General features: G+C 44.8%; 2 protein-coding genes across 2 annotated transcripts in view; one reads left to right on the forward strand and one right to left on the reverse strand.

Annotated features, from left to right (window-relative positions):
* The first annotated feature begins 5,831 nt into the window (after positions 1–5,831).
* LOC143499001 (uncharacterized) lies at positions 5,832–8,446 on the forward strand. Its single transcript, XM_076993933.1, has 5 exons — positions 5,832–6,051; positions 6,293–6,337; positions 6,414–6,494; positions 6,581–6,706; positions 6,794–8,446. Exons 1-5 carry the CDS (start codon positions 6,015–6,017, stop codon positions 7,060–7,062), a joined length of 558 nt encoding a protein of 185 aa, XP_076850048.1. The 5' UTR covers positions 5,832–6,014; the 3' UTR covers positions 7,063–8,446.
* Positions 8,447–9,901: 1,455 nt separating this feature from the next.
* LOC143498995 (NLR family CARD domain-containing protein 3-like) overlaps positions 9,902–16,602 on the reverse strand; it is a 31,087-nt gene continuing 24,386 nt past the window's right edge. The window contains exons 9-10 of the mRNA XM_076993927.1: positions 10,904–10,950; positions 9,902–10,823 (exon numbers count right to left, since the gene is read on the reverse strand). Of these exons, the coding sequence (XP_076850042.1) occupies positions 10,288–10,823; positions 10,904–10,950 (583 nt within the window). The 3' untranslated portion in view covers positions 9,902–10,287. The remainder of the gene's footprint in view (positions 10,824–10,903; positions 10,951–16,602) is intronic.

Consider the following 16,602-nt stretch of genomic DNA (forward strand, 5'->3'; position numbering starts at 1 on the left):
AAAATGGACACAAATTATTATATCGAGATCGATCGCCAGTGGTTGGCGCCAGAGCGAACTAGTAACTCATAGATATGGATCCGAGATAAATAAACTTTATCTCTGACTTTAAACTTTATCTCAGTTTAAAGTTTAAACTTATAAACTTTATCTCAGACCCTCGCCGCTTGTGTGCGCTGCAGTGACTTCGCGGGCTACCGTTGCATTGTGGGGAATGTAGTGTTTGTGCGTGCAAAACACCATCGGGCGGCTGTGGCCTGCGGGCCGGTTCTAATAGTAATTAAATATCATCCAGGGGGCCATATCTGTCGGATCTGGACAGTTTATCCCCGCTTTCATGTAGTGTACAGGGATACTGCTTTTCCCGATCTTTTTGCCGTTATTTTCGTCGCTCATGCTGCTTTCAGTCTGCTCCTCTTGAACGTATATACGGAAGTAAGGCGGGAGTTTGTCGACGTCACATCAAGACGACATCAGTGATTGGTCAAATTTGCGGGAAAGTTGCGGTGATTGGCTGAAGTTGCAACACCGCCCTGAATTCGCTGTGTTTGCTTGAAGTTGCGTTGAAGTTGCAAATCGCAACATCGCGACTTTCTGGAGGGTCTGGTTGTTCTGTCTTGGTCAGTGTGTCCACTGTAAAGAAGACATGAGGATATAACGAGGATCCAGCAGTGTCACTAGCACCAAACATTTTCTCTCCTCCATCCCTGCAAACCTTTTCTGCAGCAGGTTTCCCTGAGTGTTTCCATCCTCCTCGTGTTATGACCCTCTGCCTGAAGCTCCATCTTCAACACAGCAATGCTTGGGATGACACTGGAGATGGAGCCTCTGAACTGTTGATCTCAAGAGGAACTTCCTCAACAGGTTCCAGCATGTCAATAAAACTGGAAATTATGTCCCATTGATCAGCAGTTGGTGTAGCAAATGTTCCCTAATCTCCAGCGTAGATCATGGGTTAAAGCAAGAAATTTTCATTTGACTGAAAATTTTTCCTGGCAAAAGACAATGCCAGCAATTACTGAAAATGTCGTGTAGTTGGGACAGTGGCTGTCCCAATAGCCTACTACATACTGGATACTGCATTCAGTATATACTGGATACTGCATACTCGTCCTCGTAGTAGTATGCAGTACAGTTTCCAGTATGCGACAAAAGCAAAGCATACTACAGGGTCACGTAAACGTAGCGTTGCATGGTTGGATGCAGTACACCACGAAGATAGCTCTGTTCGCGTACTGGAATATTTTGCGGAAGTAGTATGTCATCCGGGGATGTTTCACGTACTGGAAAAATTATTTTTATTTGCATACTGCATACTGGATACTGATCTGGGGCCCAAGCAGTACGCCAGTAGTATGTAGTAGGCTATTTTGAACACAGCCACAGCCTCTTTTGCCTAATTCTACACAATAAACACATTTATAAAGTATATTTATCTAATCAGCATGTGTAAGGAGAGAAGAGAGAATCTCTGAAGTGACAAAATGCAACACCTGAGCAATAAATGTACATTAATGTTTATATAATGGAATTATCTGGGGGTCCTCTTCCCGAAAATTATTTAAAGATCAAGTCAAATTTAGTGAATCCTGGTGAGTTTTAAAAGGTGTGACGGAGATCAAAAACTATGAGGACTATGAGAAACTATGTTCACAACTGTTCACACTGTCTTTTAACTGCTTCCAAGTAAACTCACTTGACTTCTATACTGTTTTGGTGATCTCATGCTCAATAAGGTACTTCATTAGACTGTAAAAGATAACAGTTCTGTATCAGTAACAATTTACTGTCTCATTTGGGCATGTTGCTCATTCTTTTTATAAAGACTTCAGAACTGGGGAGTTTTCAGGATTACGCGAATAACGTACTGTATGCAGTTATTTTATCCTGATGCCGTCCTCCTCGGTCCCGAGCCGCATAACCGTGTATTCTTTCGCCGCGCAGACCAAACACCAAGTTCCGTTTACGACTCACGGATCAACGTTAAACTTAATTAAGTTAAATATTTATACATATACTCGAAATGGTTCGAAATAATTCGCTTTTTCATCACATTATTTAATGGTTGTTTATTTTCAAAACGCCCAATCTTAACATCTTCACGTTCTCTCATGTTTCGTCCTGGAATTACAAGAGAGAACTGTTCAGTCAGACAGTTATTTGTTGTGAAACTAAGTCAGGGCCGGCGCCACGGGGGTGCGAATGGGGGCGTTGCCCCCTCAGTTGAGGTGTCCCGCCCCCTCAATGTAAATAATAAGACCCATTTATTTTACAACAATCGCTACATGGCGCCCCCCTCGGCCGCTCATCAATTGTTACACGGCAACCCCCCCCCCCCCCCCCCCCCCCCGCGCTCAACAACTTACGATGGCCCCCCCGAAATTTTCTGACGCCCCCTCACTGTATATGTTCTGGCGCCGGCCCTGAACGAAGTAGTTTCAATTTCAAGCATTTTCAAGTACTTTAGCCTAAATTCCAGCACTTTTCAAATCTGGTACACAAAGCAACATTAAAATTCATCAGGTAAATGTTCATTCCCGTTTTGAGGGGTGTTTCTTTATACTACCAAAGAATGTGACGCGCCAAAAAGCCTTCACCGTTCGCGCAGGTTTGCGCGAGGTGTGCGGAGTCGCGCTACGGTCAGGCAGGAGAGAGGTCACTTTTCTACGTAATGTCCGTAAATCAGAAGGCGGAATGACCCGCAAGTCAATCAAATTACACCGCCGTCATCCATCCAGCGCTGATGATCCAGTGAGAGGATCATATTTCGGCCACAAAACAGATAGCACGCGCGTGTGTGGTTTATTATGATTTGACGGATTTTTCCCCAAAAAAATCAAATGACGGAAATCCGTCGTAGTGACGGAGAACTTTAACCCATGGCGTAGATGTTAAGTGTTTCTGCTCCAGCATCTCTGCATCATGTGGTGTGTGGAGCTCCAGCGAGTGGGTTCAGACTGAATGATGTTGTGCTGGAGGAGGCCAAGTTCTTTTACATCTGTTCTCAGATTCTGCTTTGCAAGCACAACGTGGTTGAAATGTTTATCAATGTTCTTTAGCTTGGCATTCATGTACAAGTTGCCAAGAGAGAGAGAGAGACAGTCCTGTTTTCTAGATGCATGTGTGTATGTTTGTGTGTGAGACAGTCCTGTTAACTGTGTGTGTGTGGTGTGTGTGTGTGCGCACGAGAGAGAGAGAGAGAGAGAGAGAGAGAGAGAGACAGTCCTGTTATGTAGGTGCATGTGTGTGTGAGACAGACAGACAGATCTGTTATCTAGGTGCCTGTGTCTATAAGAGAGAGAAAGACTAGGAAAGGAAAGACAGAGAAATACTAGGTGCGTGTATGTGTAAGACAGAGACAGACCTGTTATCTAGGTGTCTGTGTGTTTTTTTCAGAGACAGACAGAACTGTTATTTAGGTGCATTTGTGTGAATATGTGAGAGGCACACTGTCACGGAACAACTCCGGACCTCTCCCTTTGGGCGTGTGTTTATGTTGTCTACATCGGGTTATAACCATGTATGTCTTTCTGTGGGTGTGGTTGTGTGTGTGTGCATGTTCGTCCGTCTCACCTGTGGCTCGTCTCGTCATCACTGGGGAATGTGTAGTTCGCCTATTTAATGCGCGTTCGCGCAATATCTCGTGCTCGTCTTTGTAGCAAGCTCGTCTTTGTCTCATCAGTTGTTATCCTGACAGTTTGTATTTAGTGTTAAATGTTCGTTGCTTTATGTATGCTATATGTGTTACGTCTGGAATAAACGTTGTGAGTCTGCAACGCACTTGCCTCGTTGTTAAAGAAAAACGAGCCACCAAATGCCAGGGTACGTCATCCGTCCCAAGAAAGGGAAAAAGAAGGACAAGCGCCGGCATGCCCATTCCCCAGTACGTCTGCGAGGAGACGAGGAGGAGAGGAGAGAAGATCTCTTCTTTCAGGCTGCGTGGAGAGAAGGTCTCCGCGCACTGAGAAGAGAGTCCTCCCCCCTGGCAGAACTAGAGGAAGTCACTGAGGACCCGCTGGTGTTGTATGCTGGAATGGTGGGTGCGCCCCCTCACGAGTACGAGTTCGGGAGTGATGAGTCAGGAGAGGAAGAGACGGACGGTGGAGCCGGTTATGCCCCATCCCTATACTCTGCTCCTATGGAATACTACGGAGAGGGAGAAGACGAAGTCAGCACTCCACCGTCGGTGTGCTCAGCCCCCACTGAGTACTATGGTGAAGGTGAAGAAGACGTCATCCCTCCACCGTCAGTGTGCTCAGCCCCTGCCGAGTACTACGGCGAGGAGGAAAATGACGTTAGCCCCCCTCAGTCGGTATGCCCAGCCCCCGCCGAGCATGGCGGTGAGGAGGAAGACGACGTCAGCCCTCCCCCGTCAGAGTGCTCGGAGGAGACAGTGAGGTTGAGGAAGGGGCTTGGTTCCGAAGACGTTCCTCCTTCCCCCTCTGAGGAGAGCAGCATGGACTGCCTCAGAGGAGGCAGTGTCGCAGGATATATAAAATAGGATGGGGTACGTGTAACTTGGATATCAAAGCCGTCTTGACAGGTTTATTGCCCCCCAATAAAACTTTATGACCCCAATAAATTTTTATGACCCCTCCCCCTTATCGTGTTCTGTACATTGTGGGGATGAGATCTAATAGTAATTGTTTTTTTATCAGGAGTCCCTAAATGCTCCTCTTTGAAGTAGTGTGTGTGTGTGTGTGTGTGTGTGTGTGTGTGTGTGTGTGTGTGTGTGAGGGCACGTGTCTATGTGTGTGTGAGGGCCTGTGTGGGATGCCGGAGCGTCTGAGTGGGGCAGCGTGGCAAGGAGGGTGGTGTGAATGGGGAGATCACCGTCTCCATTGTGCTTTAAACTATGTTTGTGTGTGATAGGTAAGAGCGTGGATAGCCCCCCCTAAACAATTGACTCCCACCAATCTAATGTATTAGGGATCATCCTGTGTCTGTAACCAGATAGTGATCCTGTCTTTGATGCGTGTGTGTGTGTGTGTGTGTGTCCAGGTGTGTGTGTGAGTGAGGGCGCGTGCCTAGGTATGTGAGGGCACGTGCCTATGTGTGTGTGTGTGTGTGTGTGTGTGAGAGCATGTGCCTAGGTGTGTGTGCTATCCAAAATCATATGGTCTTTTGAAGTATGAGCTGTGTGTCCCAAACCAGAGTGTCTCTAATTTAAATTAGTTGATTTTTATCAGAAACATATGGCTGTAGAGAGTCGTTTGATCAGGACCATCGTGAGACCCCTTTATCTAAATTAGTTTAGATGGTCTGAGCCATCTAACGCAATTACCATTTCAATCACCTGTCTGCACCGACTTCACACAGATAGTGTCTTCCATGGAAAATATTTTAGAGAAATAAAAAGTTTAATTACCTTAAAATATTTACAGCCTAAAACGTCCTGTGGTTCATAGCTGATATGGGTGTAGAGAGCCGTTTGATCAGGACCTTAGTGAGACCCCTTTATCTAAATTAGTTTAGATGGTCTGAGTCATCTTAACGCAATTACCGTTGCAATCACCTGTCTGCATCAACTTCACACAGATAGTGTCTTCCATGGAAAATAAATATATTTTAGATAAGTAAAAAGTTTAATTGTCTTAAAATATTTACAACCTAGAAAAGTCTCGTGGATCGGCCGTTATCTTAATCAACTGAGTTCATGCAGATACTCGTTTAATTCATGGGGGAGTGGCTTCTCGCGAACAAAGCAGATTTTTACGCGGGATTTCCCCCGTAAAACCTGCGTGGCTTTTCTGTATAAATTCGTTACTAAAAAGCAAAGAGAAGTGTATCTTTTTTTCTGCGTTGCCGAGAACGAAAAACCGCAAGAAAACTATGGCATCTAACAGCGTTAACGGTAAGAAAGATTTTCACTATTTACTTTTATTTTCATTGTAGATGGTCTGATTAATCTTTTTTAAATTTGCAAACAACATTTTATTTATCAATAACCAACCTCTTCCTAAATGCTATGTTTCTCACTGTTGTAATATATTGTTGCAGGGGGCGATGATCGTATGGTGTCAGAAGTTGCTCGCGATGCAGCGGGTGAAAGTAAGTATTTTATTTAGCATTTACTTTTTAAACGTTTACTTTTAAAAAAGATTTTAAACGTTTACTTTTTAAAAAGATTTTAGAAGTTCTTTTCAACTTTTCAACTGTTCGTGAAGGGGTAGTGGGGGGGTGTGGCGTGTGTATCGCCCCAGAATGCAATGCGGGGGGCTGGGTGATAGGCGGGGTTTTGGGGGGTGCCTTAGTGTGATTTAAACTCGACGCGCGTTTCTCTTCAAAACAGCTCTATGCAATTGCCCGTGTTCCTGCGGACCGCTTTCAAGACGTCGTAAGTTAATTTACACATCGCAAAAAATTTACTTAGTTTTTTCGATTACTGAGAGCATTTTGTATTTTATTTACAGCTATAGTGTTTGGAGAATCTAGCGTGGTGAGGCCGGTGGCAATAGTGACGCCCAGAATTCGTTTAACCCTGCAAGTACCTAGTAAGTAAAGAGAAAATAATTATTTTTAATTATCAGTGATTTATGTTGTTAACTGTAATGAACATTTTACATATTTTCTTCATTAGATACGCCTGTTGAAGAAGAACCATCCGACGAGGGTAATATTTCGGATATTAATATCGATCCCGAGCAGGAGGGTTACGGGGCTCCGGATAATATCGAGGAATACGACGCAGGGTACACGCCTCCCGGTAAGATTTTAAAAAACAAAAAACTAATTTTATTTTACCTTTTACGTGGAATAATCGAAACTCATTTCTTTTATGTTTTGTTTTCAGCATCGGACTCCGAAGACGGATATACTGACGAAGAAACCGAGTCACCCTACGTGATTCTTTTGGGGAGTGTAGAGGAGTACCCTACCGAACTTTTTATTCAATTCATGCAAGCCAAGGACGCTGTGGTTTTCGCTTTGGAGGACCTGGGTTTTAGTGAACGGAACGGACCATCTGAAGCGTTATCGGGGGAGCTACACCGCAGTTTGTTCGCAACTATACGCCTTGTTCAGGAGTTTTGGCGCATCATTGATCACATTCACACGCGGTAGGCTCGAGCTTATTACCTCTTGTGTTTGTTTTTTCTGAGTTTTTTTTATTTTAATCTTATCCTTGTTAGCAACATGTCTGAAGAATCCAACTATGTAAATACCGATTTAATCAATGTTGTAAATGAATTACCGAATGTAATACTGCCTGCTACAAACCACCGGGGTTTTGATGAACCGCGTAGCGTGCCTGATGAGTTGAATCTAATCAACCAGAGTTTGCTCAGTTTACAGAATAGTGTTGTAAATGCACCGTTTGATGTCTTTGACGAAATAAATCAGAATTTGATGACAATGGATGTTGAGAATAATATTGTTTCTAGTTGTGATTTTTCTTTGGGTCAAAGTTTAAATGTTGACGCTGATGAGGGTTGTTCTAATTGGACAGCAACCAGGTCTTTGCATGGTACACTAAATGAGCCCGCTAACTGCACAGAAATATTGTCGGATACACCCGTAGCTATTAGCCCCAGTTATAATGAGGCAGATTCCTTCGAATGTGTCGAGGAGCTGTCAGATATTTTAAATGATATTGACGGGGTACCGGCTGATCTCTCCAGCGATAACAGCTTGTTTGACCAAATTGAGCGCATGCTTGACAGTATTGAGGAGGCCGAGTTGATTAGCAACGAGCCTAACGCTCAGCAGAGTGGGTGTGGCTCTAGTTCAGCAGATTCTGACACCCGTATGGTGAAGAGACCGCGTTTTAATAACACCGAGCTTCGTAGAGCTATAAATTTTTCGGCTCTGCTACAAAACGTTGATAGCTTTGCTGAATTTTTTGTAATGGTTTTGGAACAGCTAGAGGGGTTGTTGGCCGAAGCTAACCCCTTAATTTCTGCCGGTGATGCGATTACTGTAGCAATACGTGGTGATACGATCGATGTGGGGTCACGTGTACCTGTAGTCAATGGCAGGGTAGAAATGGATCATTTTCTGGCATTATTTGAAAATGCAATTCAAAGTAAAGTTGAAATATTATCGGATGATACATTAGAAATCGTTATTCAAATTGTTCATGCCCCCAGAGGCGGAGCCGGAAGGAAGCGTAAATTAGCTGATCTGCTGGAATCAGAAATTGTTTGTAAAAAGTTAAAAGAGTTGTATGTTTTCCATAACCGGAATAACTTGTGTTTTGCATTATGTGTAGTGCAGTTATTGAATCCAGAAATGAACATTGTAGACGTGGAGGCGTCGGCTAACAATTTACAGCGTGATGTTGGTCTAACTGCTGAGCATATGGTTAGTTTTGCTGATATACCTTTGTTTGAACAGCATCTGGGGTGTAAAATTGTGGTTCTGTATCGTGACAGGTCAAAGAAAGGATACAGTTTTTTTCAAACCAGCGAGTTACCTCATGATAGAACGATCTTCATATATCTGCAAAAGAATCATTATTACGGTGTAAAGAATGTCAAGGCCTTGTTGGGTAGTGAATATTTTTGTAAATTCTGCTATGCTACATACAGTCGCAAAATAGGACATAAATGTGTTTACCACTGTAATGTTTGTCTTGACGTTGAATGCTACAAACGTAGTGAGGATAAGTTAACTCGATGCATGGACTGTCAAAGGTTGTGTAGGTCACGTTATTGTTATGACGCGCACAAACGACAGACGGGTTCTGTGGAGGGTAGTAGCTTGTGTAGCAGAGCGTTTTACTGCCGAAACTGTAACAAGGTGTTTGACATACCATTATCAGGCCGCATGAAACATAAGTGTGCGGAGCCGCGTTGTAAGCTCTGTGGCGAGACAATTGATTCGTCACATGATCACCAGTGCTTCATTCAACCACTGCCTGTGAAAGAGCCTTGTGAAAAGCTCATCTTTTATGATTTCGAATGCCACCAAGAAACGGGTAAACATGTCGCTAACTTCATCTGCTGTATGGATTTTAAAGGAGATACGTGGACTGCTGCTGGAGAGGATTGTGTGAAGCATTTCTTCACTAGGTTTAGAAATAAGAAATTTTCAGGGTACACGTTCGTAGCTCATAATGCTAAAGGGTACGACTCGTATTTGTTGCTCAACTATCTCGTCAAGCAGGGGGTTACTCCCACTATCATTGCGCAGGGCAGCAAGGTGATGTGCTTTACCGATGATGCATTCAATCAGAGGTTTATTGACAGCCTGTGTTTTCTGCCTATGAGGCTGGCAGCCATGCCGCGTGCGATGGGGTTCGTGACAGAAATCAAAGGGCATTTTCCCCACAGATTTAATATTCCTGAAAATCAAGGGTATGTGGGGCCTTACCCCGCCCCCGAATTCTACGATGTTGACTACATGTTGAGGAAAGACAGAGACGAGTTTTACCGCTGGTATGAGACTGTAAAAGATGGTGTCTTTGATTTTGCTAAAGAGATAGAATTGTACTGTGTAAACGACGTGAAGATTTTGAGAAATGCATGCATGATCTTCAGACGGGAAATCTTAGAAAACTCAAACGTTGATCCGTTTAGCTGCATCACTATAGCTAGCGTGTGTTTAAAAATTTTCAGAACTCTCTTTTTAGCTGGGAACACCGTGGCCATTCCTCCTTTGGACCTGTATATAAATAGACAGAAGACGTTTTCTACACCCGCTATTCAGTGGCTAGAATTCTTAATGCGTAGCCAGAACATTCACATACAACACGCTCTCAATGGTGGTGAAGTATGGTTCGGCAGATACGCGGTAGATGGTTATTATGAGGCAGGAGATGGGTCAGGATGGAGACCTCGGAGGACACATCGGCACGACGCCAGGAGAGCCAACGGGGGATCTGTCCTGGGAGAGACTCGCTAGGGAGGTTCATCTGTATCACTCCAACACACAGAAAACAGAATGAAAAACCTTTTCACAGTTTCCACAGATTTCCACTTTTAATGTGTAGATTTGTACAGAGAGTTGAACACAGTGAGGTTGTGATTCAGCATGTGTAACTTGTAGAACAGGATTTATGTCATATGTACAGAAATCAACTGCAGCTCAACAGTCCTTTATTGGAGCATCAGAGTGCTGATTTACAGACTGTCAATTACCACCAGCAACAGAGAACCAACACAAAACCTACACACACGATCTCAGCTCACAGGAAGAGCTCTCTACTCAAATATAGTGTGTGTGCGTGTGTGTGCGTGTGTGTGCGTGTGTGTGTGTGTGTGAGACAGAGGTTTTGTTTTCCAGTTGTGTGTGTAGAGAAGTGTATGTTTCCATGGAGACTCAGGTGTTTCTCCAGTACGCAGGAGGTTATTCTAGTTCACACACACACACTGAGGAGTGATAATAAACCCCAAACCCTGCATAGAGGGGCTCAGTGAATGTGGAGTGGAATGTGTGTAAGTGTGTGAGTGTGTGTGTGAGAGAGGAGACACTGTAGAAGGACAGAGTGCCGGCCAGCCAGTCCAGATACACTCCTACTCTGTTGGAGCTGGAGCGGGCAGAGATGCCAGTGTAGTTCTTATTGTGATAGACAGTGTAACTGTTCTTAGAGCAGTCCAGCCTCCAGGACTTTATATTGTATCCAAACCAACAGTCATCACTGCCTCCTTTCCTGCTGATTCCTTTATATGTCACTGCTATATCAACATCTCCACTACACTCAACCTCCCAGTAACAGCGTCCAGTCAGACTCTCTCTACACATCACCTGAGTACAGACATTAAATCTCTCTGGATGATAAGGATACGTCTGCTGCTTCTTCACACACGTCACCTTTCTGTTCCCCTCAGACAGAGAGAGAAGTGTGTGTGCTGTGTTTGGGTCCAGTGTGAGCTCACACCCATCTGTACACAAGAAGAGACCTTAGACATTATCTGTATGTGTGTGTGTGTGTGTATTAATTAATTACATAACTGCTACTTACATTTTCTTAGTCCTGGTTTGAGTCTGATCTTCCCTGCATGATCCACCCTAAAGAACACACACACACACACACACATTTTTTTTATTCTGAAGGCTTTGTCCTTAAATATAGAAATAGAGGAAGAAAGCCCCCTCCCTCTGTCTCTCCCTCCCTCTGACACACATACACCTAGATAACAGATCTGTCTGTCCCTCATTCACAGGCACCTAAATAACAGGACTGTCTGTCTTTTTCTCTCTCTCTCTCTCACACACACACACACACACACACACACACACACGTCTAGATAACAGGACTGTCTTGCACAAACATGCACTAGTTAATAGGACTGTCTGCCTCTCTCTCTCACACATATCTACCCAGATAACAGGACTGTCTCACACACACATGCACCTACATAACAAAACTGTCTCTCTCTCACACACATGCACCTAGATAACTGGACTGTCTCTCTATCACACATAGGGACCTAGATAACAGGGCTGTCTATCTCTCTCACATACACAGGCACCTAGATAACAGGACTGTCTGTCTCTCTCACACACGTACACCTATATAGCAGGACTGTCTGTCTGTTTCTTACACACACACACACACACACACACACACACACACACACACACACACACATCTAGATGTATGCCAAAGTTTATAACTCTCTTGCATTGTATAGTTCTTCTCACAGTACAAGCATGGTTTTGTAAAAGCATGGTTGTATGAGATCACTCTGTGGCCTTGGTGAATCATCTTTGTCATTGTCTGTTTTCAGTTCTTCTACTCTAGTCGTGAAACTACTTTGTTTTCCTAATTACTTTGATTTTGATTGACTTTTCCAATCCTTTTTAAACCTTAGTACAAGGTCGAGATCTCCGAAGAGCGGGTCTGACACGATCTTTGTTTGGCGTTCAACAAAGTCCACCAGCTCGATGAATCTGACTCGTCTTCTCTGACGCTCTTGGATGTCATATGCATGAACTCTCCATCGCTCTCTTATTTTAAATGGCAACTTGGCAATAACGGCTCTCATGTTGGTGGGATTGTCCATCTCTGCTATATAATCAATGTCCTCCATAGCGTTTCTACAACTCACCAAGAATACTGAGAACTTACTGAAAGCTTTTTTATCTTCAGTCCTAATTTGGGGCCACTTGAATGCCTTTTCAATCAATGCAGACACGTTTAGCTCATTCCCATACATTGTCTTACAGCAGCCTGAGGGTCTTTGCATACCCACATTGTTCTGGCATATGCAAACAACTCCTGACCAAATCATGAGCCTCACGTCTGGTGTACTGCTACAAAAAATATAGATTATCTGCTTCACTTTCTGCTTTAGATTAAATGGTATCGCTGAAAGCTCTTATAAAATATCTGAATTCCAGTGGATCCCCCTGGAATACTGGTACATCTTGTTGTGGTCATTTAAACAGCTGTTGGTTCTTTGCAAGCAGCTGTGAAATGTCCGTTTCCCTTTGCATCATCTGACACATCTGTCTTGCTCCTTCATCACGTTGTGGTGCGAGCCTGGGCTGACTATGTGGTGAAGACGTAGTTTGGGTTGGCCGTGGTTTGGGTTGTAACGTCAGTGTTCAAACCCACTAGTTGCACCAGGTTCCTATCCAGATCCAATGCAGACAGTGGTAGAGCCAAAGGAGTGGCAATTGCCACCCTCCAACGGAGCCCTTCCCACCCCTACTGCCATCCTACTTGAAATGGTCATTTTAAAATATAATACTTAGGAGAGACTTTAATTATCCATCACAGCAAACGGCACGGCATTATCTATGACCAAAGCCACACCGGCTCAAGGGTGTTAATTATTTTAAATAAAATACACACTGCCTATACCGAAGTTCACCTCTGACCACATAACTTCGCAGTATTACAGCAGTGTTATGTTTAAATATCTAGTTAGGACAAAACTAGAGTGCTCAATGAACGAAGTTATAATCAATAAAATTAAATCATTAAAATTAAAAATAAAAAAAAAAAAGTTAAAATTCTCCGTTGTGCCTGCCGCTTGCATGTGCTAAATGAAAATGAGCACTTTCTTCTTTGATTTACAACTTTGACCTACCATCTGATTAACTTTCTGCTCCACCCCCTGATGGGTGAATAAAAGTCTACAGAAAAGCCGCACCTCATTATATAGGGACTTGGATATTCCCGCATGATAATGATTGAGCCGTGGCCATTTTTCTCCGGTCACGCTGTCTAAGCGAAATCAGTCATCGCAAGCGCGTGGTTAAAAAATCGCTGTTTTCATCAGTTTGTAGGAGGTTCTTCCCAGAGTTTTCGTAATATGACATAACTGAATGTTCACTTTCTCTCATCCCGTTAAAAGAATTCACATTTCGTGCTCCTGTTTCTTTTTGAGCCTGGTTGAATTTTAACTTCGCGTTTGGACCGTTCAAAAACATTGTGGGACTGTTCAAAAGATATTAATAGATACGTGGACCATTACATTATATTCTTGTTTATTGTTTCCTTAAGTTTTATCCCAGTCTGTACAGTTTAAGGTAGTTTTTTAAGGCTCCCAAGACAACGTGTTGGTCCGATGAACCATGATAACGGCGGGCACGGACTAGCCACATGCTAAAACTAGCCAGGGTTGCCAGGTCCTACAAAAATATCCTGCACAAAGTCAGTGTAAAACCCGCCCTTCAGCAGCCTAAACTAGCCCAAAGCCCAAAGTTGTTGACGGGGGGGGGGGGCGCTTTGGGCTAGTTTAGGCTGCTGAAGGGCGGGTGGGTTGAGCAAAAAGTTGTCGCGGCTGGTGGTAACAAGACCAATCTGCTGCACCACCCATAAAGCTGCTTATACTTGACGCGTTGCGACAGGCGTGAGGGTTATGGAGTCAAATTAGGGTCACTGTGATGGTGGCGGCCGGACGAAGGACGAGACACGTAATCCTTTTTCCGCAACAGACGTGACGTTTATTTTGCACAGTGATAGCGCAATAGTGCACGAGTAACATAAATGACATCCAACACAACGTGCAGACTTAGACAACGACGAGCACGGGACACTGCGCGAGCGCACATTAAATCGACAAACCACATAAACCCCACGTGATTCACGAGACGAGCCACAGGTGATACTTGTTGTCACAGGACATAACCACAATCACGAAGATCCACAGACGCAGACGATGCACGTAGACGACGTAAACACACGCCCAATAGGGAGGGGCCGGGGTCCTCACCGTGACAGACGCCCCCTCCAAGGGCACTACCCGTCCCGGGGTGCCAACAGGACCAAGACCAACCCACAATGATGGGCGGGTCCGACGCACACAGTCCTGCGTCTGGGAGGTGACCGCCCTCGGCGAAGCGTCCCGCACGAACCACCTCCCCGGGAAGACGGGGGAAAACACGTTAGACACATTGAACGGGACGGACACAAACACACAAACCGGTACATTAACACATAGAGGTACGAAAGGGAAAAATGGACTAGGCACACATAAGGGAAGACTCACGAACACAGGAACAGACAAACACGAAACAGGCGCCAAGCTACGCGCCAGGAGGAGAGTCAGAAGGGGAGAGAGACCGGGAGCTGCAGGCGCTGCGGGGAACGGTCCTCCTTCAGCCTTCGCTGCGAACCCTCCACTGGGTGCAGCACGACCGGCGGACGTGCCTGGTGCAGCGCGACTGGCGGACGTGCCTGGTGCAGCGCGACTGGCGGACGTGCCTGGTGCAGTGCGACTGGCGGACGTGCCTGGTGCAGCGCGACTGGTCTCTCCCCTCGGCGGGCCATAGGGCATCCCTCCTTCTACTCTCGACCGCTCCCTGGAGCCGGCAGTGGGGTCTTCTCCCTCTACTTCCATCGCCTCACTGCACTGGCTCCAGCTCATGGGCTGTTCCGGGCTGCTACCCCGCGAGTAGTCCATCTCTTCTCCCTCGGAGCGATCGGAGGATGGGCACACCTCTGGAGTCCACCTCCCCTTTACCGTCCTGGCGGACCCGTAATCCTTTTTCCGCAACAGACATCACGTTTATTTTGCACAGTGATAGCGCAATAGCGCACAAGTAACATAAATGACATCCAACACAACGTGCAGACTTAGACAACGACGAGCACGGGACACTGCGCGAGCGCACATTAAATAGACAAACCATTCGCCCCACGTGATTCACGAGACGAGCCACAGGTGATATTTGTTGTCACAGGACATAACCACAACCACAAAGATCCACAGACGCAGACGATGCACGTAGACGACATAACCACACGCCCAAAAGGGAGGGGCCGGGGTCCTCACCGTGACAGTCGCACTTTTTTCCATTTCTTTCTTTTGCTTGCATGTCACACTGCTTTTCTTTGCGTCTCGCATTTTACGTTCATAATTTTTTTTCGCGCTTCCCTCTTTTCTTTGCTCCTGTTTTACCCTCTGTGTGGGGGCGGGGAAAGAGGCATGGCCAAGAGCGAAAGGCCTGCCGTAAACGTTCCGTCATCAGTTGGAACTACCGTCACACAGCGCAGCAATTCGGTTTACTGGTGCACAATTTAGAAAGTAAAAACAAATCTAGCTACTGAATTAGATAATATGTCTATAAACGTCAATTATTACCATTTAAAAAATGATGATAATAATAAAATCTAGTGTTGTGTCATTCGTGAATGATTCGTTCCAATGAACGAATCATTTGAGTGAACGTACTGAATTGAATCATTTCCTCAGCTGATTTGTTCCTTTCTCAGTTCAGTAGTTGAGCTCAGCAGCGACCGTGCAGGCAGGGGAACTGCTGTGTGGTCTGTGAATCACAGAATCACCCGCGAATCTGGAGGCGGAGACTCTCATTGCGAGGGAACTGCGCTTGCTCAGTGATTCGTTCACTGAACTGAGGGCTCTCGTTCACTCTCTAATTCGTCCGCTGAACTGAGGTCTCTCGTTCATTCTCTGATTCGTTCGCTGTACTGAGGACTCTCGTTCACTCTCTGATTCGTTCACTGAACTGAGGGCTCTTGTTCACTCTGATTCGTTCACTGAACTGAGGGCTCTCGTTCACTCTGATTCGTTCGCTGTACTGAGAGCTCTCGTTCACTCTGATTCGTTCGCTGTACTGAGAGCTCTCGTTCACTCTCTGATTCGTTCACTGAACTGAGGCCTCTCGTTTATTCTCTGATTCATTGGCTGTACTGAGGGCTCTCATTCACTCTCTGATTCATTCACTGAACGTAATGTCACTGTGATTCACATTTGCACTGCCACCCAGAGAACTGTTGTAAAGGACGTGATTCACATTTGCGCTGTGTAGGGGTTTCACCTACTACTCCTGTAAAGTAGATATAATGTGTTTTACCTTTATTATTAATCAGTCTCATTAATTTAGAATCAGTCTCATTCTAATTTTACCAAAACCACAACATTTAGTGATCAACTAAGGGTAATTAATGGTTTTGTATCTGAAGTAATTAACTGTGAATTCTTTGGAGGTTTTGGCAACAATCACTTTTGAATGATATCAACACAGAATCAGAATCAGATTTATTGGCCAAGTGTGTTCGCCCACACAAGGAATTTGTTTCCGGCTGTTCGTGTCTCCCATGTGCTAACAGTTTACCGATATTTTATATATAACTTACACACTACACAATATACAGAAAAAAAACAGAGTATACACGGTATACATCGTCTAACTGTGCGTTCACACCGAAAGCGACGAGAGCGACACGGCGACCGGAAGTCATTC

This window comes from Brachyhypopomus gauderio, unplaced genomic scaffold (genome assembly GCF_052324685.1).
Source record: "Brachyhypopomus gauderio isolate BG-103 unplaced genomic scaffold, BGAUD_0.2 sc128, whole genome shotgun sequence".
In the NCBI taxonomy this organism is placed as follows: Eukaryota; Metazoa; Chordata; class Actinopteri; order Gymnotiformes; family Hypopomidae; genus Brachyhypopomus; species Brachyhypopomus gauderio.

What these genes read in the sequence shown, in the direction of transcription:
- LOC143499001 (XM_076993933.1), top strand. Translation starts at nt 6,015, where the DNA reads ATGGTGTCAGAAGTTGCTCGCGATGCAGCGGGTGAAA. An exon ending in CGGACCGCTTTCAAGACGTC is followed by an intron (nt 6,338 to 6,413) that starts GTAAGTTAATTT and finishes TTTTATTTACAG; the next exon opens with CTATAGTGTTTGGAGAATCT. An exon ending in CGCAGGGTACACGCCTCCCG is followed by an intron (nt 6,707 to 6,793) that starts GTAAGATTTTAA and finishes TTTTGTTTTCAG; the next exon opens with CATCGGACTCCGAAGACGGA.